This window comes from Mastigoproctus giganteus, chromosome 5 (genome assembly GCF_048544385.1).
Source record: "Mastigoproctus giganteus isolate SK-2022 chromosome 5, ASM4854438v1, whole genome shotgun sequence".
In the NCBI taxonomy this organism is placed as follows: Eukaryota; Metazoa; Arthropoda; class Arachnida; order Uropygi; family Thelyphonidae; genus Mastigoproctus; species Mastigoproctus giganteus.
The window spans coordinates 152,186,344-152,210,721 of record NC_143579.1 but is presented as its reverse complement, the minus strand read 5'-3'; the positions used below and the strand labels follow the sequence as shown (position 1 = coordinate 152,210,721).

The 24,378-nt window shown below is 36.7% G+C and overlaps 1 protein-coding gene across 2 annotated transcripts in view; it reads right to left on the bottom strand.

Moving 5' to 3' along the window:
• Positions 1–24,378, bottom strand: part of Osbp (oxysterol binding protein) — a 494,514-nt gene that overhangs the window by 205,929 nt on the left and 264,207 nt on the right. For both annotated transcript variants that reach the window (XM_090374241.1, XM_090374242.1), the window contains one exon: positions 15,868–16,006. In XM_090374241.1, coding sequence (XP_090230367.1) covers positions 15,868–16,006 — 139 coding nt within the window. The remainder of the gene's footprint in view (positions 1–15,867; positions 16,007–24,378) is intronic.

Sequence of the window (24,378 nt, the reverse complement as noted above, 5' to 3'; positions counted from 1 at the left end):
TTCGAAAGCGGGATTTGCATTAAATACAGAAGTCAAACAACAACTGGGCGAACAAGATGAACTGCCCCTTTCAGAACTGAAAAACTTTTGGACATTATTAGAATTGTCTGGAAACATCGAAAATGAAATAACACTGGATAGTTATGTTTATGTAGATCAAGATCTGACTACAACAGAACATCCAAATGAAGATGAAATACTGCTGAACAGTGTTGGACAGACCATGATCAAGACAAAATTAATGATGACACTGAAGATGCATCAGAACAACCTGTAGAAAGCCAACTCACGAAGAAATGATTAATGCTTTTAAAATGGTTCGTATGGGTCTACAGTTTTGTGAAAATGTTCCTGATAATGTTTTTAACGCTCTGAAAAAAATATGAGGTTTTCTTTGAGAATCAGACATTTTTTAATTGTAGTGTGCAAACAAAAATTAATTTTTTTTTTTGATTTGTGATACTTACCGGCAAAAATTGTGTAAACGCAATTTAAATAAGTATGTTTTTGAAATAAAGTACATTAAAAATAAATGTAGATTTGTTTTCATTTTCTAATTAGATAACAATTTCTTATAAAAAAGATATTCTCTGTATAATGAAATTTCGCTATAAAGAATTTTTTCACTGGATTTATCGAATTCGTTATAGGGAAGTTCGCCTGTGTATATATATATTATTCTTTTGTATTATCATTCTATTGTGGTTTAATTCGTCTTTGTTCATCATTAATGTCATTGTTTTTCGCCATGATGGCTAATTAAACATTGTCCGTGCCGGTGTTTTTTACCTATAGATATTATAGTTAATACATTACTGGTCTTTAAGCTAGCCTATTCTCGGTTATCTTAATTACCCGTGGCCTATACATTTAGGATTTTGCAACTTGTTGCGCATTAAGATAACCGAGAATAGGCTAGCTTAAAGACCAGTAATGTATTAACTATAATATCTATAGGTAAAAAACACCGGCACGGACAATGTTTAATTAGCCATCATGGCGAAAAACAATGACATTAATGATGAACAAAGACGAATTAAACCACAATAGAATGATAATACAAAAGAATAAGAATACAAAAGAACAATGACATTAATGATGAACAAAGACGAATTAAACCACAATAGAATGATAATACAAAAGAATAATAATAGGTACTCTGTTTGTACCCATGCATTGCTAAAACAGCTACTAGGACAACAGAAAAAGCTAGAAAGAAATTAAATAAAACTACTATAATAGAATATTAAAAATAAAATGCAAACTGAACCATCATAATACAAAAGAATAATTATATATATATATATATATATATATATATATATATATAGTCAAGAATAATGATATAGAGAAGCTATATGATATGGGAGGAAAATTAAGTTTAAAATTAGATTAGTCTGAATTACAATAACATAACTTATGGATCAGGGACACTGCTATAGCAAAAAAATACCCTACAGCCATAATGTGTACATGTATATATAAAATATTGTAGGTAGAACATGTTAACGAGCTTTATGTAAAAATTAAAACTGATGAATATATGGTATACCCTGGGCGCAATATATGTTGTGAAATAAAGGGGGGTGAAATGAACAGCAAAATTTATTTGGTATTGTTTCAATCGGTGCAAATCTTATTTGCACCGATTGAAACAATACCAAATAAATTTTGAAAAATTTTTAGATTTTGAACGAACGATCAAGGTGGAAATAACATTGCAGTGTCTTTCATAATTTTTGTGTCTTCATCAGAGGTCAGCCACCAAAATAATGAAAAAGACAGCAATGCTCTTACTTGTTTCCGACATGCTCTGTATGCATAGGTACACGTGCAAAAAGACACTTGGTAATTTACAAATTTAATTTAAAAATTTTAAAATTTAATATATATATAAAATCAAGAATAATGGTATAGAGAAGCCATTAAGCGGGGGGGGGGGGGGGAACATATGTTTGAATTTAAATATGACTGAATTAAAATAACTTATGGATCAGGGACACTGCGATAGCAAAACGTACCCTACAGCCATAATGCTATATATGAAAAATATTTTAAATATAAAATATTGTAGGTAGAACAGGTGAAGGAGATTTATATGTAGAATTAAAACTAATGAATATACGGTATACACTGGGAGTGAAATAGGTTGTGAACAAAAGGGGGGGGGGGATTGAACTGGAAAATAAGATAATGATAAGATTTGCAAAAATGAATAGCAAAATTGAAAGAACGACCAAGGTGAAATAACACTGCGGTGTCTTTCACACCGCAATGACAACGCAAAGTAAAGACACCGCAATGTTATTTCACCTTGGTCGTTCTTTCAATTTTGCTATTAATTTTTTTCAAATCTTATCGTTATCTTATTTTCCAGTTCAATCCCCCCCCTTTTGTTCACAACATATTTCGCTCCCAATGTATACTGTATATTCATTAGTTTTAATTCTATAAATCTCCTTTACCTGTTCTACCTACAATATTTTATATTTAAATATTTTTCATATATATATATATAGTAGTAATATAAAAATTATTACTTGACATTTTTAAAAATTATTTTACAAACCACACATTATTTATATATATAGTAGAACACAGATAAAAATTTCCTGCAAAAGAAGTTTTTCTCTGTACTAAGTTTGGTTTCTTAATTCTCAATTTCAACTCTATATATTGTAATGTATTATTTTCCCATGTAAGAAGTTTCCAGGGTAAAAAGCTTTCCTGCATAAAAAGTATGTGATAAAGAACACAGTGTATTATTATAATGACATTTTCCCACTTAATACGTTTTTTAAATAAAATTGTAAAAACGTTTTAGGACTGATAGCCTCAGATTACGGAAAATTTACTAATCGAACAATTCAGAGCATAGCATCATTTTAGTTCATAGTAATCACTGAAGTAGGTGATATGGCATAATTTTTGTTATATCTCATTTATCTCAGGGCAACTTATTGTGAATGCCTTCACAACAAGTTGCCCTGATATTGTGCCAGCTCAAATAAACAATGCTTCGCCAGTGGAGAAGGCTAATATTAGTTATTCTCGGCAGGTACCACCACACAGACTGCATGGTTTCAAGGCTTACTGGCACTTATTGTATCACCAGGATCCTACCTGCCCACTGATGAGAGGCCAACAAGCCTTGAAATGGTGCAGTCAGGGCAGTGGTATCAGCCAAGAATAAGTAGCATTAGTCTTCTCCATTGGGAAAGTTAATTATTTGAGGTAGTGAAATATCAGGGCAACTTGTTGTGAAGGAATTCACAACATGAAATATAACAAAAATGATGCTATATCACATACTTTCGTGATTTACTACGAAATAAAATGGTCTTATGCACTAAATTGTTCAATACAGAAATTCTTTATTTCTATATTAAAAACTATTGATAATACACATTTTGATATAATGGAAGTGACATATTGCAACTGTTTTTATCGATATCAATAAGTGGATAGCGTCGACCATGTGAAGCAGTGAAGTGTTTGCCGCTCTCTTTTGATGAGTATTTTAGAGCTCTGGATTCAAAGATGGCAGGAAAGAATAGAAAAAATTATTTTATTTGTCAATAATTGGCCATCCTGCTCATCCGAAAAACAATATCCACCTGGAGTTCTTCCCTTGTGCATAAATTGCTTACCCTAGTAAAACTGAAAAGTTCAAAATTTATTTGTTAGATGCAGTGCAGTATTTAGCAGTATCATGGGACACGGTGAGCTCTATTGTTATAATTAATTCCTTTAAAAAGGCTGGGTTCTATAATGATATAGAAGAAAATGTTGATAGTGTTAAAGAAAAGGAAGGGATCTGTTCCTTTTGACAAATGGGATTTCCTACATTAATTTGGGAGATATATATATATATATATATATATATATATAAAATTTGGAATTTCAGAAATTGTCAACAGGAAGTTACACCTTCTCGATGGTAAGCCCTATTACGTCACTTAGGTGGCAACGAACGTGTAGAGTGGTTCTCTTCAAGACGCCTAGTCAGCGTGAAGAGGAAAAGACCAAACCCTCCAGCAATGAGAGCACAACAATACAAATGGCCCTCAGTCCCCAGCAGCTTTCACTCTCCCTCTTATGGCAGCGAGAGGATCAGAGTGGAAGCAGAGGGTGCTAAGAATCTCTGGGTACGACCAGGCTGCCATGCACGGAAATTGAACTTGGCCTGTTATAACGTACGATCACTCATTGGTGAAGAGAGGATATTAGAGCTGGAAAAGGAATTAGAAAATGTGAATTGGAATATCATCAGTTTGGCTGAAACAAGAAGAAGAAATGAATCACTTATAAGTTTATCAAGTGGAAATCTGCTGTACACCAATGGAAACAGTGAAAGGAGTGAAGGTGGAGTTGGGTTTCTGATCCATAAAGATTTTAAAAACAACATTTTGGAATTCAAAAGTACATCACCAAGGGTGTCAAGACTATTACTCAAGATTTCTAAGAGGTACAAGCTAAAGATTATAATGATTTATGCACCAACATCGAGCCATGATGATGAAGAGGTTGAAGAAATGTACACTGAAATTGAGAGTCTTCTAGATGAGCAGAAAACCCACTACACTATTATTATGGGAGACTTCAATGCTAAGGTTGGAAAAAGGCAAAACAGTGCAGAAAGAGGAACTATAGGAAATTTTGGAATTGGTGAAAGAAATAAAAGAGGTGAAAGACTTGTGGAATTTGCAGAATCTCAAGGACTGTCAGTAATGAACACTTTTTTCAAGAAAAGGGTGAACAGAAAGTGGACATGGAAGAGTCCAAATGGATTAACAACTAATGAAATCGACTTCATCCTCACTAACAGAAAATATATTGTGAATGATGTTACCATCCTGAATAAGGTAAATGTTGGAAGTGATCACAGAATGGTAAGATGTACACTTGATATAGATGTAGGAAAGGAAAGGAAAAAACTGACTCGAGTAAATAATACAAAGGTCTTTGAAATAACAGAGGAGGAGAAAAAGCAGTATGTACTGGAACTTAAGAACAAGTTTGAGCTTCTGCAGACTGCTCAGGACCAAGATATCGACGAGGAATATTATAACTTTCTGAAAGTGATAAAGCCCAAGAAACCTATAGGGAAACAGAAATCCAAAGAAGAAAAAATTAGTCAAGAAACACTTGTCATGATGAACCAAAGATGACAAATGAAGAGCAAGAAAAACACTGACAGGGAGAAAATTGAGTATACTGAGTTATGCAAAGCCATTAGAAAGAGACTCAGAGAGGACATAAGAAGATTTAACACAAGAAAAGTAGAACAAGCATTAAGGGAAAACAAAGGATTTAAATTAGCAGCCATGAGCAGTAATACAGAAAGACAAATGATACTGAAACTGATGAATAGCGATGGTGTACTTATAAACAGCAGAGAAGGCATAATTCAAATAGCAGAAGACTACTATTTTTTTTTTTTTTTTTTTGGTAGTTGTTGGCGCATAGGCTTCTGTGGCCATAATGCACCTCCCAAGGTTTTTGCAGTACATTGATCCAAGCCCGAGGCGGGAATCGAACCCGCGACGTTTGGGTTGCCAGGCAGGCACTTTACCCACCCGGCTAGCCTGGTCGGCGAAGACTACTATAGAGAATTATACAAGGAGCGAGGGAATGATACCAGCAGTGGGGAAGATGGATTGCAAAGTAGCAACACATACGACATACCCGATATTCTTCCTGATGAGGTAGAACATGCATTGAAGAAAATGAAGAATCAGAAAGCCCCGGGGGAAGATGAAGTTACTGTAGAGTTGTTAAAATTGGGAGGAAGAGACATAACACAAAAACTGGCAAGGCTCTTCACAAAGTGCATTAGAAAAGGTGTGACGCCTAAGCAGTGGAATAATGCAATCATAGTTTTGCTACATAAGAAAGGAGATAAATCAGAAATTGGAAATTATAGACCAATTAGCTTGTTATCCCATATTTACAAGTTGTTCACAAGGGTCATTACTAACAGATTAGAAAGAATACTTGATGAGAATCAACCGAAAGAGCAAGCTGGCTTTAGGACAGGATTCTCAACCACGGATCACCTTCATGTAATATCACAGCCAATGGAGAAAGCAAATGAATAAATGAATATAAAACACCATTATGCCTGGCATTTGTGGATTATGAAAAGGCATTTGACTCCATACAGCATAAGGCAATGTTTCGGGCACTGGAAAGAGACAAGGCATAGATACCCCATATATTATGATTTTGAAGAAAATATATGAGAGTGCTACCTCCTTTATTAGACTAGACAAAGACAGTAGCAAATTTAAAATCGAGAAAGGAGTTCGACAAGGAGACACAATATCTCCGAAGCTGTTTACTGCTGCCCTTGAGGAAGCTTTCAGAAGATTAGACTGGTCGCAGAAAGGAGTCAATGTGAACAGAGAGTACCTAAACCATTTACGATTTGCAGATGACATTGTGGTCATAAGCCACGATCCCAAAGAATTAGAGGAAAATCTTAATCAGTTATGCACAGTTAGTAAGGATTTTGGACTAAAGATGAATATGGCTAAAACAAAAGTAATGATGAACAAGTATGCCACGGAAAGGGAAATAATGATTGAAGGAGCAGTAATTGAAAAGGTGGAGTCATATACTTATCTGGGACAAGTTATTAGCTGTAATAATGATAAATGGCTGGAAGTCAAGAGAAGAATAAATTTTGGATGGATAGCATTCAGGAAATATAGTCACATACTGAAGAGCAATATCCCAGTTTGTCTGAAACGTAAAATAATGAATCAATGTATACTCCCCACCATGACTTATGGAAGTGAAACTTGGGCACTCACCAAAAGAATGGAAGAGAAGCTAAGAACTACACAGTGAAGAATGGAACGAATTATATTGGGAATCAGACTGTTAGATAAGAAGAGAAACACATGGATTAGGCAGCAAACTCAAGTAAAGGACATTCTTATCAAAACTAAAGAACTAAAATGGTCTTGGGCAGGACACATAGCTCGAAGACATGATGACAGGTGGACTAAGAAAATAACAGAATGGTACCCAAGAGAAGCTAGAAGAAAACCTGGAAGACAAAGGCGGAGATGGATAGATGAAATTCATGAGTTTTTGAGTAGTAAATGGATGGCCAGTGCTCAAAACAGAAGGAACTGGAAAGTTGCTGGAGAGGCCTTCATCCTGCAGTGGATTGAAAATGGCTGATGATGATGATGAGTTATAGGGAACGTAACCAAACCAAGAAGGGGTGACAATAAAGAAGTCCAAGAGAACATCAGCAGACAAATTTTTATAAATGATCATGCTTATGCATGAAATATCCGGTAAACTGTGGCATGAAATAAGAGTCACCATGGCAGGTAATTAAATAAGTAGATATGAACATCATAATAACATGGTAATGTAGTTGAGATTTTAAAGTCTTAGTCTGAATTTGTAGACTTGTAGTATACAAATTTGGGCTTGTAGTTGTAGTTTGAATTTATGTTGTTAAATTTCCTTTTCTTGAAAACTCCTGTAGAGAATTGCTGTAGGGAACTGCAGCATTTTCAATAAAAACTGATTCATTACTTTCAGAATAATCTATAACCAAATTCTGTAAACTATTTCTTGAATCAGTATAATTGCTGCAGTAACAATTTTTGAGACCATGTTTCTCCTTCATCACAAGAGCATAAATTAGTACTGATAAGGCCTAATTGGAATAACTTAAGAATTTATGGATCTGTGCCCTGTTAAGAGATAGGTCATGATTATCACTTGGAGAGAACTAGCAGTTTACATTTTTATTTGTTGCAAATATGATTTGCAAGATGAATAAGCAGGTAACCTGTCATGTACCACTAGCATCCCAATGGGTTTGTCTGGCAGTTCATTCCAAATGCAACATTTTTCTCTTTTAATATCAACCATTACATTGCAGTTAAGCCTAAAATTTCGGTTAGAATTGCACTTTATTCAGTAGAAAAGGTCTTTATATATCACATAGAGGTCAAAATGCAAAACTCAAGGTAGAACTTGCAGAGGCAGGGGAGGATACTGTTCTGCAGGCCCAAATCATGGCAAGAAGCACAAATCGCTGTAAGGAGATCAGTTCAGCTTGCAGTTTTACTAGTACAACCCTGTGGAACCAGGCTCCGGATGCAAAGGACATGACTGGAATGAATATCACATAATAAAGAAGTGATGTTTTCTTGTTCAGGCCTCACTTGGTACAGTGAATTCTGATAATAGTAGCCGTAAATTTCTTAATCTTTATAAGATTGTTATTATGTAGAGTAAAATTTAGTTGATCATCCATGAGGATGCCTAAGTATTTTAGATGCTGAACTGTTGGGCACATCATAGATCGTTATTGTTGGATTTGACAACTTTGGCCTATCAAATACGATCCGAAGATTTGTAGGCGATTCTGATGTTGCTATCTTCTCAAGGTCTTGTTCATTAGCAGTGTCTAATATTATGCCTATATTCCATATTGTATGCATTGATCTGATTCTCACATTCTTATAATCTTTTTTAGTGTCCATGCTACTTTATCTCTAATATCTTGACTTGTGTTTAAATTGCACTGTTCTGAGATATGCAAAATCAACAGGTTAATTTGTTAGAATCTTTAGAAACACCTGGGTAGTTTGTTTTCTCTCCCTAAGAATGTACAGAGGAAATGAAGATCTTATGTGTAGAAACAGGATCATTCTTTAAGATCTGCCCATTTTTCTAACAACACAAAGTTGGAAGCCACTTTTGTAACTTTGCTTGTTTCATTAGTAAGATAACCAACTTTTTCAGTTTGGTTACTGCTTCATAAACTGAAGAAACATCAGTTTGTATTAGTATCTTGAGAGACACTTGTTTTATTTGAGTAGATAGAATTTGAGAACAAGCTACCTGTGAAACACTATCTTCATCAACTCTCTGAATTTACATCTGTTAGGGTAAGAGTATCCTTTATTTCTCAATCTATATTTGTTCTTTGTCAGTTGGCATCTCAGAGCAGGGAAGGGCAATGGGGGAAAATCCCCAACATCAGAATGTGAGTCATTGCTTTTCACATCAACCACCATGTTGTTTCAGTACATACAGTAGACTTTTAATAAGTGTAAGAAAAGTTATTTTCCATGAGAGAAATGGAGGTGGATATTTCTAGCAGTAAACTAGTATAAATATTAACAGTCATTCTTTGACAAAAGTTGTCACTATCTCATGCACCACCAGAAAGCAAGTCACTGCCTCAACCACAGGGTCAGCAAGGTCAAAAGTTCAGCATGGTGATAGAGCATTAATGCTGGCTATACACTGGTTAATGGCAGTAGCAATACAATAACTAAAAATATAAAATGGACTTATTTTAGGAGCAGAAAACTCAGCGAAGGTAGTATTTCAGCATGTTGTATAATATAACTATTTAACACGCACAAAGCAAATCACTCACAATCACAATAAAACCAGGAGGCTTCCCTAGCACCGACCGGCAAGCAGACAGTGTCAAGAATTAAAGTGTCTGAACTTGAAAAAGTACTTAACATTTCCCATAAAAGCATTTTATTAATAATAAATGTGCTATTGGGAATGTTCAAAGTTTAGGCAAGATGGATTCACAGAAATTTTTCCATTCATGACAAAAATCAGAAGGTGGAGTCATCAAAAGAGAATTTAAAATTAATTATAGCTAATCCAGATAGATTTTTATCCCATTCAGTGCTGCTGATAAAACTTGGTAACATTTTTATGATCCTGAATCCAAATTAGAAAGGCATCTCTGACCCTGAAAAATTTTCAAACCCAACCATCAGCTGGAAAAGCGTAGTACTGGCTTCAATTTTCTGAAACAGAAAAGGATTGCTATTGACTACCTTGCATTTAAAGAACAATTTCAGGGGAATATTATGCTTGCCTTATGCCAAAGTTAAATGTTACAATTTGGAAAAAAAGACAAGGAAAGTTGGGTTATCACATTTTGCTTATCCATGACACCCTTTGCTCAAAGCTCGGGTTGCACGCTAAAATTCATGAATGAACAATAAAACCACCTCCCTGTACAGCCCAGATCTGGTTCCAAGAGACTATTATTTGTTCTGAAACCTCAAAGTCTCATCTTGGTGGAAATCATTTTAAGGATTATGAAGAGCTAAAAGAAGCTGTGGAAGCCTGGTTTGGTTTCCTATCTGAAGAATCTTTTTTTGAAGGATTAAACTCTTTGCAGATTAAATACAATAAGTATTGAACTTAAGTGAATATATTGAGAAAAAAATACGCCAAAGAAACAAGATAGAAGTCTAATGTCAACAAGTATCATCTGTCTTTTCAATCTTCAACCCTTGCACAGCAGTAAGTGCTAAAGGTTCTAATACCTGTTGCATTTCAGATTTCTATTTTAAAAAAATGGTGACAGATACAACTGGATACAATAAACTTCTACATCCTGCTCATCCACCTGGCTACAGAAGTTTTCTTCTTCATGATTACAAAATGATATTGGAAAGCAAAACTTTCATCACAAGTAATTGACCATCTGAACCCAGCTGCCATTAGCCTCTGCTATGACATCCCACTTTATTCTTTACCACCACCTGGTAATTTTAAGCAGTTTGAATATAGGCAAGTCACCATTACACAAAAGGATGCATTCTAGCTCCCTGGTGATTGCACAACCCATGTAAAAAAATTTCTTCAAGAGATGTGAAACCACAGCTTCTTGGTTTTAGATCTGTATCTTATCCATAGTCTTTAATTCTTTTTTTTTTTTTGCAAGCAAAGTTGTTTTGTCATGCTACACAATTATTACAGCCATAACACTGCAATGTATAATTCAAGGATATAATTTCTGATAAAATCTCCTCATGGAAATATGGTGTCAATACATCATTAATATTGTAAATAGCTTTTGAAGGATTGAGTGAAAGTCCTCTGATGGACTGTTCTCTAAGTTTCCTAGTAAACGAACCTGAAGATATGTTTGAAGCCATGGCTTTCCTTATCCAGGGGTTCAGCGGCATAAGTAGGATCCCAAACACTACTAATGCACAATGTTATGTTCCAATCACGAGAAGTTCCCAGGATGTTTTGCACCAATTAAATGAAGCTGAAAGTCATTTAGCTTTATTCCTGATATTTTTCTTCATGTGTTTCTGTATCATAATTGATATTACTCTAAAAATCCTTTTGAAATATTAATAGCTATTGTCACTTTGCTTCTGTGCCCATAATGAACTGAAGTCTTCTACTGGCTCTTTTATTTAGCCATTCACTTTTAAAACTAAATTTGGCTATAATGATTGTTCAGTAAATTCTGAAATGAGATGGTAAGAGCATTATAACTTACAACAAATGACTTGATGATATTATATATCTTGATGAATTCTAAAATAAGAAGATTCGTCACAATATGTAGACAAAAATTTAGGTTTACTAAGCAACAAAAAAGCCACTCAAAAATCATTAAACAACCTTTGGACTGCTGAACAGTCTTCTCCAGCCATAAAAAGCAAAAGAGAAATGAAATCCTACCATTGAGAGAATGAGTATTCAGCAGACATACAAACACTACTGAAAACAGAGAAGCAAGGATAAATAAAAAGAAAAATGGTTCATTTAGGGAAGAGAAGATAAATGGATAGTGAAATAAGAATAAAGAGGAAAAATGTCATGAATTTGAGTGCTACCAAAATATTGCATCCTTAATTTATTGTCAATGCAATAAATTCAAACACAATCACTCAGTGGAAAAGTGAAATACAGGTAAGAATTATTGTACTTTATTATTTTTATTATTATTATTACTAAAATGCAAAATAGTGTTAATTAGTGACTTAAACCAATTAGTAAAATGTAATGGCTGAAGCTTTAAATTATTTCTTGTGAGAGCCTTATTTTTGAAGCTAAAAAAAGAAATTGACAAGTATTCAAAAACACACAAAGCACTTAATAAATACATCATGCTATATCTTAAACTAACAACAAAAAACAGGAACAAGCTAAAAAAACAATATGAAAATAACAGCCTTTCACTGAAAATGTGAGTTATTTTTCTTTTGGAAAAACAAAGGAGGTTGAATGAGGTATATTGGGAATGATGGGACAAGATTGATCAAAGAAAGAGTTAGAGGAAAAACAGACTGTTCAGAATTCTACTAATCTTTTCTGTCAGAAAACAAAAGGAGGCCTTAAATGAGATGCAGAATAATGGAAGATTTATAAAGATCATCAGTGCAAGAGTTACAGGGAAAATGTTAATATGCTTTAACTTTGGATGAAGATTTTTTTTTTTTTTTTTTTGTTAGTTGTTGGCACATTGGTTTCTGTGGCGATAATGCACCTCCCAAATTTTTTGCATTTTACTCTGATCCAAGCCCGAGGCAGGATTCAAACCGACGACCTTTCTTTGGATGAAGAGGTAATAAAAAACCAACAGGATTTAACAGAGATGGAAATATAGATGGACGTAGGTTAGGAACAATCACTACGGCAAGAAACCAGTACATTCAACTAGCATTTGGACAAAAAGTTATTTTCCTTCATTTCTCAACTTTTTAAAATCCAAAGATGCACTTGGGATTTTTTTTTTTTGAAGAGCCTTCATGGTATTAGCATCCACTTCCACTTCACCTCTCTGTTCATTCGAAATACCTGTCCAGTTGAGCCTTAAACTTATTTAGGCTATCAACTTCCATGACAAGGGATGGAAGTCTGTTCCACCAACCAACCACCCACTGGCTAAGGGCAAATTTCCGCACGTCTACCCTACATCTGTCTTTCCTCAATTTGAATTCATGCCCTCTCAGGTGATTATTCTGAGCGAGAGGAAGAATCCCATCAGCACTGAGCATGCTCAAACCATTCAAGGCTTTATACACCTCTATCAGATCACCTCGCTGGTGCCTAGTCTCCAGACACTGTAATTTGCAAAACTTAAGCCTTTCTTCATAAGAGCACCCCTTTGTTCCATTCACTAATCTTGTTGCCCTTCTCTGTACTCGTTCCAGCAGCTCTACATCCTCCTTGAAATGAGGCCTCCAGACCTGTATACAGTACTCAAGGTGTGGCCTGACCATTGCCTTATAGAAGGGAATTATCATCTCCTTATCCCTGCTAGAAAAATTCCTATATATCATTGATATATATGAATGATATATATGTATCATTATATATATATCAATGATATATATCATTGATATATTTTGAAGCTCCCTTTTGAAATTTGTGTTCCTCTCAGTCGAAGGATCTGCATTCAGAAAATAGGATTCTAATTGCTTGACTAAGTTTATGCCTTCCATTTATACTTTTTAGTGTAAAATTTGGAACTGCAGAATTTTAATCTGCAGTTGCAGAATCGACTAGCGCTATCATCCTCTGAATTCATTTGGTTTACCTCTGATGCCATTTCCACCAATCTGCTTCACCAGCCTCTTTCATACCAATAATTCTTGCTTTTCTACATGTAGTCATATCATCAAACCTTTCCCCTCCTACCAACTTAGCAATATCTACTATCGCACCAATTGCATTTTCTGCCAGTTTGACCATATTTCCTGAATGAACTGACTCTGCCCATATATGTTTCCAACACTGTTTTAATGTTGACAGTTTTATTTCTTTGAGCGATAAATTTATGATTCCGATAGTCCACAAATGAGAAATGCTTCCATGCCTCCATCATTTCAACAGATTTGGAATTAATTTTTTCCAAAATCCATCATAATTTTTTATGATGTAATGAGTTTTAACGTGGTATAATGCCTTGATCTAATGGCTGAATTAAAGAAGTTGTATTAGGTGGTAGGAACAGTACTTCATTTTCGATGACTTAAATATTTTGGATGGCCTGGAGCATTATCCAATAGTAATAAAACTTTTACTAGAGTTTTCCACTTTAAATAGTATTCCACAGCTGGCACAAAAACAATTTAGAAACCATTCTTTTAATAAATCGGTAGTTACCCAAATTATGTTAAGTTCTTTAGGCATAATTTAGGGCTGGAATTCAATTCACAACAAAGAAATTATTCCAAAATCGTTCTTAAGAACAAAGTTTAGTAATGCTTCGAAGTCAATTTTTTTTTGTGGTCTCAAAAAACAAGTTCAATAGCACAGAACATAACACAAGGATTTCCGAATAATATAAAATACGAGGATTTCCCAATAATTTTTATTTTTGCATAATGACTAGTGAGTTGACAGCAGGGATTCACAAAAAAAAAAAAAAAAAAAAAAAAAAGAGGAATGGAAATGTTAAAAATTGCACCCAACATAATAATGGTAGTTTCCTCCACACAAATGCTCACAAATACCTTGTTATGCGAGGTTTGCTGAAATTCTGTACCTGTGTTGTGTGAGGATTTCCACAATTTATCAATTGTGTTAGAGCGAAACCGTGTTGTAGAAGTACCATATTATAGGGGTTGCCTGTTTAACATTTCAATCCTAGAAGAATTTAGTTGCTAATGCTCCAATAAAATCCAAACCAAACCAAACCAAACCTAGAAGAATAATTCAATTGACATGATCTATCAAGTAAATCCTTAGCCATAATTATGAGAGAATCCTTAGATTCAGGGGAGGTCCCCATGAACCGGAGATATGCAAATATATCCCCCATTCACAAAGAGCGTTCAAAAGGTGACACAAATAATTATAGTCCTGTTAGTTTAACTTCTGTTCCAAGGAAAATAATGGAGTCACTGGTTAAAGTAGTGATGCAGAATCATTTAGACAAGACTGTAGTAATAGTTTAGACACAGCATGGGTTTGTTAAGGAGAAGTCATGTCTGACCAATTTGATTGGATACTATGATGTGGTCACAAAGGAACTGGATGCAAAAAATAATTTTGATATCATGTACTTGGATTTCAGGAAAGCTTTTTATACTGTTGCACATGGAAGACTGCTGTACAAATTGTAGGGTATGGGATTAAGAGCAAGTTACTGCAACGGATAAAAGTATGGTTGAGTGGGAGAAGACAGAAAGGAAGGATGTAGCATTGCTAGAACAAGTACAGAGAATGGCAACAAGACTGACGAGAGGAACAAAGGGGTTCTCTTACCAAGAGAGGCATAAATTCTGCAAGTTGCAGCATCTGGAGACTAGGCACCTGCGAGGTGATCTGATTGAGGTGTACAAGGTCTTGAATGGTTTGAGTAGGCTCAGTGCTGATGGGATACTTCCATTTGCTCAGATTAAGCACCTGAGGGGACATAGATTCAAATTGAGGAAAGACAGCTGTAGAATAGATGTGCAGAAGTTTGTCTTTAGCCAGCAGGTAGTTGATTGCTGGAACAGACTTCCACTTGGTGTTGTGGAAGTTGATAGCTTAAATAAATTTAAGGCTGAACTAGACAAACATCTGGAATGATCCAATGGGTGAAATGGAAAGGAATTTTTTTTTTTTTTTGGCTGATGTTTTATAAGCTTACTTTCTTGCATCATGGGCCTCAACTAATGCTAAGTATTAAATAGTGAGGTTTAAAATAGTATTATAACCAAGCAAGAGGAACAGGAATCATACAGATCATCCTGCTTGGCATTTTAATGCCAAATGATATGATATTGAGAAAGGCTTGGGAAGGGGCCTCCATTTGAAAAGTGATCCTAAGTTGTGGATCCAAGAACAACTCACATTAACTGTGTTCTTTGAAGGGATTTTGGCTAGCTGTGTTATTAGCTATGTCTGGTATTCTAGAAGGGAAAAATTTATTGGTTAATAGTAAAAAAGCCTTAAATACAATGGCGAAATTACAAGTAACTAAACAGACAGAAAAATCAAATTGTACACTTCATTGAAGAATTTAGTATTCATAATGCTATATTATTTGAAAGAAATTAAATAATATAAGTCTTAGGATATTCATATAGTAACTCTAAAGAAATGTGCCCATACTTTTCCACGTCTATTTTTTTTCCTGCGTGTAATAACTCCTGCTTCTTCTCCATCCCGCTCTACTTCAGTTTCGGTATCCGAAGATGCATCATTATAGTCTTGTCCTTCGCTCTGCAAACTGAATTCACTGGACGTTCGCCTGCAAAGAATCAGTTTATTATTCATAAATATAACCTTGGCATTTGTTAATCTGAGAAAAATTGCACACTATACATACAGTATGTGAAAAAACAAACAAACAAACATAATACTATACCTGTAGCAGAAAGTATAATGTGAAAATAATGTTTTCTTATACTCGGGGAAGTGGAAAATGAAAAAGACGTGGTGGTAACTGTGCAGTCAGTTATGAAATTTTCTGAGCAATGCAGACAGGTTGCCAGGACAGCTCATGGTGATTTTGTCTATGATATACAGGAACTTTGCTAGAAGGGATAAGGAGGTCATTATCCCATTATACGAGGCAATGGTTAGTCCTCATCTTGGGCACTGCAAATAGGCCTGGAGATCACATTTTAGGAAGAATGCAGATCTGCAGAAATAGGTGCAGAGAAGAGGCTACAAGATCAGTGAAAGGAACAAAAGGGTGGTCTTACCAAGACAGGATAAGCAAATTGTTCAGTTCTGCAAATTGTAGCATCTGGAGAATAGGCATCTGCAAGGTGATCTGACTGAGGTGTTTAAGGCTTTGAATGAATTAAGCAAGCTCAATGCCAGTGACTTTCTTCTTCTTGCTCAGACTATGCAGATGAGGGAGGAATCCAGATGTATTTCCTTCAGTCAGCCAGTGGTTGATTACTGGAACAAACTTCTATCTGTTGTCATTTTAGTGGAAGTAGGCAGTTTGAAAAAATTTAAGGAAGAACTAGACAAATTATTGGAGGGGATGGACAGGTGATGCATTTCCCTCCACTTCTTTTTTTTTTACTTTATCCATTATTCAATATTTTTGGAATAAAAATAAGAAATATTTTCTAACTATGCACTTAGGTCATCTGTTATTTTAACAATATAAGGCAATGTTTCTCAAAGTGTGGGACATGTCCTCTCCCTGGTGGTGTGAATCTTCCTTGGTAAGGGAAATAAACCAAGGAGATATAATCAAAAACATTACTGTTCTTTATTTATTGGGTCTTCGTGGAAAATACTTTTCCTCAAAAGGTGAATGGCAAACAAACGATATATACTTTGAACAATTCAGTTCACAATGTTCTTCATCCCTCATAAAAATGGAATTTTAGAAACTTGCAGAGTCATTCACAACAGTTTAAAAAGCAGTGTCAGAGATAGTGAATTTATTATGAATTTGAAATAACTAGTCAGTCATTTCAGATTGTTCATTTCAAAGGATGGTTGAGTGGGAGAAGACAGAGAGTGGTGGTCAGCGGGTACTGCTCTACGTGGACTAACGTTATTAGTGGTGTCCCTCAGGGTTTGGTGTTGGGTCCATTGTGGTTTTGTATATTTATCAATGATATTGATGAAGGTATATCAAGCTTAATGTCAAAGTTTGCAGATGATACGAAGGTTGGCAGGATTGTTAATAACAGTATGCTGCTGCAACAGGATCTGGAAATGTTGGGTAGATGGGCTGAGAAATGACAACTGAAGTTTAACATTGAAAAATGCCAATTACTGCATATGGGCAGTAGTAACCCCAGAGAAATGTACCAGATATGCAGTGTTACACTCAGGGTAGTGGAGAATAAAAGAGACCTTGGGGTAATTGTGCAGCTATGAAGCTCAGATATGAAGATTTCTGAGCAGTGCAGGTAGGCTGCCAGAGTAGGTCATGGGATCTTGTCAATGATATATAGGAATTTTGTGAGCAGAGATGAGGTGATTATCCACTTGTATAAGGCAATGGTCAGGCCATACCTTGAATACTGAGTACAGGTCTGGAAGACTCATTTTACGAAGGATGTAAAGTTGCTAGAACGAGCACAGAGAAGGGCAACAAGACTGGTGAAGGGAACAAAGGGGTGCTCTTATGAAGAAAGGCACCTTTGCGGTGATCTGATTGAGGTGTATAAGGCCTTGAATGGATTGAGCAGGCTTAATGCTGATGGGATTTTTCCTCTTGCTCAGATTACAAACCTGAGGGGGCATAGATCCAAACTGAGGAAAGACAGTTGTAGAATAGATTTGCCACAGTGTGCCTTTAGCCAGCTTGTAGTTGATTGCTGGAACAAACTTCCATCTGTTGTTGTGGAAGTTGATAGCTTAAATAAATTCAAGGCAGAACTAGACAAACATTTGGAATTAATGGATCAGTAAAATGGGAAGGGTTTTTTTTTTGGCTGATGCTGTATAAGCTTGCTTTCTTGCATCATGCGTCACTACTAATGCTAATCAGTTTGTATAGTCACCTTATTTGCCTTATGTTTTTTGGGTTTTGTTGAAGTTACAAGACTGTACTCACAGTGTTACAGCAACTCTGAAAACTAAAGTTTCTAAATAACTATGGGATAAAAAGAATTTTTTGATTAGTGCATAATGAAACATGAAGAGGACCCTAGAATAAATAGCAGCATTATTAAGTCAAATATAGTAAAACAAGAAAACATAATAATAGTTATCTCTTCTTTTAGTTTTATAATTTTAGAATCGAAATCAGTGCTAACAACATCCTCACTGTATTGTTCATTTAAGCGATCTTACTTTGCATAGAATGAAACATCTGGGTAGAAAATATGCTGACCTTGTCAGTAAGTCCAGTGACTCCCCTCCCCCAGATTAAAGGAATAAAAGAGGACTTCATTGAAGTTGTTGTTTGTTTGTTATTTGGTTTTTAGGAGCATTAGCAACTAAGGCCACATTGCTCCTGGAATATGCGGTGGTCATTCCCTGACCTTTCCACATCCTCCGTATTTGGTGGTGACGGGCTCGAACCCCGGTCTAATCAAGAAGAGTGTGCTACGCACTGCTGCTCCTTCCCACCTGGCTACGGAGGTGGCACGTCATTGAAGTTTCTAAAGCTAAAGTTCCATTGAAAGCTTTTCTTATATCTTTTCAAGTATCATATAAAATTGAAAAATATACATATAAAAAGTTCCTATAAAACTGCTGAATGTCATATTCCCTACAGCAAATGACATCGATTTAACTAAGCTTGGTAAAATGATTAACAGTAAGTGAAAAAATATTCTACTTTAAAATGATATACATATATCTGTGTATCACTTAAGCAGCCCAACATATTTTAGATAATTCTGAAGATCATAACACCCAGCTGATTGAAAAGCATAAACAGTTTTTTTTTTGCTTTCTAAGTTGATAAAGCCACTGATCTTAAAGGAGCTGCATATTTAATAGCTAATCCATGTTTAATGGGCATGAATTAAATAAATAAATAATTCTTTGTATACATGAATGCATGCATGTTAACATACAATCCCATTATAGCTATAAGTCAGGGGTTGACATTATTTTCTAGTTCACATTAGAAAAAAAAAAAAAAAGTGGATAAAGACAAAATAAATAATACAAAATACAAAGATAAACTAAATTAAAATAATATTAGCAAAATAACATGGATTCAAATTAGTCTCGAATCAATGCAGTGTCCAAGTGACGAGTCCTTATAAGGAACTCCTGCCTAGAGATTCAGCATGCAACAAGTAGTACATAGCAAAACATTTTCAGGATTAACTGTTCTTTCTGCCCAGTGATGGGACCAGACCCATCCTCACGAAGAAGCATAGAATCAGGGCTTGTATCACAGGAATCGCTTATGGGTTAGCAGCAGCACATCCACAGTCATGGATGGTCGACACTCAATGGCCAAGAATGAGGATGCCTGAACAGGTGGAACACTAACTTTCAAATGGGGTTGATTGTGTGACTGCTCAAGAGCTCATTTTTTGGGTATCTTCTGTTGACAGTAAATTTAAGAAATTCACCATGTAGCAAATGTATGAATTCCAACATTTCTGTGGCATAACATAACATAACTTGGATACTGAAAAAAAATAATAAAATAATATATAGAGTGTTATAACTCAATTTGGATATAAGTTTACAGTTATATTTTTGTATTGAAATTGAATCGAAATCATGGTTCAGACCAGAGCAGCAAAGCAAAAGGCTCAAGCTAATGGGAGTACTGTGACTCAGAGGAGAACTGGGGGGGGGGGGTTGTCCTCTAAATCACAGCCTTTTGAAATGTACTGCTTGTTTCATGTTTGAGGACCAATCAGGAATGGGACATGATATTGCCAACGGGAATACATGGACTGTGTTAGGATAGCTAAGAATAGGAACAGATGCATGTATACTTGTGTGTAAACCAATGCTAGGAGTTTGGTAAAAAAATTTGATGAATTTGAGATGTTGGTCAAAACATCAAAGGCATATATCGTTGAGATATCAGAGACGTGGTGTCATACAGATATAAGGAATGCAGAAATGGAATTTGCGGAGTACAACGTGTACAGGAAGGAAGGAGGGGTTATGCTTTTAGTTATGAAACACATAAAATCCAACGAAGTACAGACAGTTGACATGGCTGGATAGTGCAGTCCAGTGTCGAGTCAGTTTGGGGTGACATAAGCACTGGGAAAGCACAATTGAGAATAGGAGTGTGTTATAGGCATAATGACTCTGATGAGTATAAAAAACAACTGTACAGAGAAACAGAGTGGGCCAGTAAATCAGAGTGTCTTATGATGGGGAATTTTAATTTTCCAGATATTGACTGGAATTTGTGGGTTGGTCACTGATGCACTAGCAAGGCTTAATGGATGATTGTTTTCTATAGCATCATATTCCGGAGGCAACTAGAAGGGGTAATACTTTTGATCTGATTTGATTTAGATTTTTGTGGCAGAAAAACAGCAAGGTTATAGTGCGCCATGGAAAGAATAAAATTCAAAAAAGATTAGACTTGTTAGTTTTAAAAAAGGTTACTTCGTCTAAAGTTTCATGTGTGTGTATATATATATATAGACATATCAATACATAAAAGCAAATTGTATATTTCATATGAGTGTATACATATTGATCGATTTTAAAAATTTAAAAACTGCTGACACATTGTCGTTGTCATTTAAAATCTGACTGAGTGTATATGGCTCAGTCAGATGGGTAAAAGTGCTAAAACGAGCATTTATAAAACTGGTACAATCGCATAAAATGTACTGGACGGATAAAACAGTGTCGCATTGCTCGCACATAGGAGGGTCATCAGCCCTCAGCAAAAAGGAGTGTGTCACATGACAATGTCCTATGCGGAGCCGAGCAAGAACAACTTCCTCTTTGCGATCCCTGCGTGAGCTGGACCGCCAAGGATGGATCACAGGCTTAATTCGACATAGTTTGTTTGTAGTAATCAGTTGATGCCACGAATCTTGCCACTGAGATTGTAGGTTACTACGGATCACTTGCCTGTAGTCTGTATAGGGGACTAACAGGTCAAGATTATCCGTCAGGGCTGCCGATTTTGCTGCAATGTCAGCCAAATCATTTCCTCTAATCCCGATGTGACTGGGGATCCAGCAGAAGCGGATATCGAATCCACTTCCATAGAGATTGTATATTATCTGCTGAATTCGGGACAGGGTTGGATGGTTAATGTGTGACATCGCTGATAAAGCCTGTAGTGCACTCACTGAATCGGCATATATAATACACCGTTGGTAACGGTGTTTTCTTATGTGATCTAGAGCTAACTCTATAGCATGCAGCTCTGCAGTATAAATGCTGCAGTCAAGGGGTATCTGCTCTGATATGCTATTATTTGGAAAGACAGCAGCAGATCCCACATAAGATTCTGACTTCGGCCGTCTGTGTAGACTGGCAAGAAGTCAAAATGTTCTGCACGGTGTTGTGAATAGAGCTGCAGGTAGACAGAAGGCGGAGTATTAGACTTTGTCGCAATCTTGAGCGAGAAGTCACATGCTGGTGTTTGTGCATGCCAGGGTGGAAGGGGCTCCTTTGGTGATCAAGTAACCTTGTCTACCGAGATGTTAAGCTCATTGAGTAGCTCTTGAACACGAATGCCGAATGGACGATTGGCGGTCCGTCGTGTGTTGTAGAGATTTTCCCATCGTGGCTCGAAAACGGATGTCCACATGGGATGATCTGGCAGGGACTTCAGCTTGAAGGCATTTGTAGAGACAACTGCATTTGTCAAAGCGATAAGGATGGTTCATTTGTTTCGACATACAGACTTTGGACAGGTGATGTTCTGAATGCACCAGTAGCAATACGAATGGCTTGATGATGGATGGGGTCAAGCCAACGTACAGCGCTATTTCTGGCAGATGCATATACCTGAGACCCATAATCTAATTTTGAGCGTACAAGTGCACGGTATAGACGTAGGAGAGTGCATCGGTCTGCACCCCAAGAGGTAGAAGAGAGAGAGCAGAGGATGTTAAGGCCTCTCGTGCACTTTGTGCGAAGCTGACGAACGTGTTGGACAAATGTCAGCTTTTTGTCAAAAATGAGTCCCAGGAATTTCGCCACTGATACAACTGGAATGGTGCTTTGTCCAAGTCGTAATTCAGGCTCAGGGTGGAGGTTACGTTTGCGACAGAAATGTATGCAAACGGTCTTCTCCGGTGAGAACCTGAAACCATTGGTCGGCCCAGGAGTTAAGACGGTCAATAGCTTGTTGCAGTTGTCTCTCAATAACCCTCATATTGCATGATTGAGAGAATATGCTGAAGTCATCGATGTAGAGTGCACTGTTTATAGTTGGAGGAAGTTGTTCAGAAATAGAATTTATTTTAATGGCAAAAAGCGTGACACTTAAGACAGATCCTTGTGGTACCCCCTCCTCTTGGCAAAAGGGCCGCGAAAGGGAGGATCCTACATGAACTTGGAAATAACGGCAGGATAAAAAATTTTTAATAAAAATTGGAAGGTGGCCTCTTAGACCGAGGTTGTAAAGGTCTTTTAAAATACCAAATCTCCAAGTTGTGTCGTACGCTTTTTCCATGTCAAAGAAGATGGACACCAAATGTCCTCTTTTTAGGAAAGCATCTCGAATAGATGTTTCCAATCTAATTAAGTGGTCCAGTGAGGACCTGTTTCTTCGGAAGCTGCACTGAAAGCGGGAGAGAAGGTCGTTCGATTCTAAATACCATAAGAAACGAGCATTGACCATTCTCTCCAATATTTTGCACAGACAGCTGGTCAGAGCACTGGGACGATAGTTTTTTGGACATATAGGATCCTTTCCTGGCTTAGCAAAAGCAAGAATAGTTGCCTTGCACCAGGTATCCAGAAAATGCTCTTCAAGGACGATTCTGTTGTAAAGGAAGAGCACATGGTCCATGGATTCTGGTGAAAGATGTTTGATCATTTCATAATGGATGATGTCTGGTCCAGCAGCTGTAGCCTTTGTACGGGCCAGTGCTGTTTTCAGCTCATTGATATTAAATGGCCCATTGTATGGGTGGGAACCCTTCGATGTGAATTTAAGGGCCTGTTTTTCAATGTTGTGCTTTAAGACCAGAAACTCTGGGGAGTAAGATGATGTTAGAGAGATGTTGGAAAATGTTTCCATAAGAGCACTGGCTATTGCAGTAGAGTCTGCAATAGTACATCCATTATATTCAAGGACCGATGAGGGGTGTGCTGTGTATTTTCCCTTCATTTTCCGGATTTTTTTCCCAGACCACCTTAGTGCTGGTCGTCTGGGTAATGGATGATGTGAAACGGATCCACGATTCCCTTTGACTCTGACGGCGGATGTAGCGTGCTTTGGCTCGGGCACATTTAAAGGCTAATAGGTTGACTGTGGTAGGATATCTTCGAAATATCCCCCAAGCCTTGTTTTGAGCCTTTTTAGCTGCTGTGCATTCTGGATTCCACCATGGTTTTGGAAAGGGAGGAAACTGGGTGGATGTTTTTGGAATTGTAGTTGCAGCTGCATGGACAATATTTTCTGTTATGTACGTAACTGCATCGTTGATAGGCTCCTGACTGACTGCAGAGTTGTCAAATTTTGCCAAGTGTTGAAAGGCACTCCAGTCAGCTTGATCAAACTTCCACCGCGGTAACCTGACAGGAAGACAAGGTCTCCCAGTAATTAAGGTGGTTATCACAGGGAAGTGATCACTTCCATACAGGTTCCCTTCTACCTCCCAGGTAAGTGACGAGAGAAGAGAAGGCGAGCCGATAGAAAGATCAATGGCAGAAAACGTACGGGTAGGCATGTGGAAAAAGGTGTTTGTTCCCACATTAAGAAGGCAGAGGTCATTGTCAATGAGCATACGCTCTATGACTCGTCCCCTTCTATTAATGCTAGCACTACCCCACAGGGTGTTATGTCCATTAAAGTCCCCAAGAAGTAAGAAAGGGGGAGGCAACTGCATTACGAGATCATCAACGTCTTTCTGGCAGATGTCAGTACCAGGTGGCAGATATATAGAGCAAACGGTTAGTAAAAACCCCACTGTTATTCGAATTGCTACTGCCTCTATGCTGGTAGTAAGTTGCAGATGCTGAAAAGGGGTAAGGTTGCCCACAAGGATTGCGACTCCTCCATGAGCGGGGCCATCC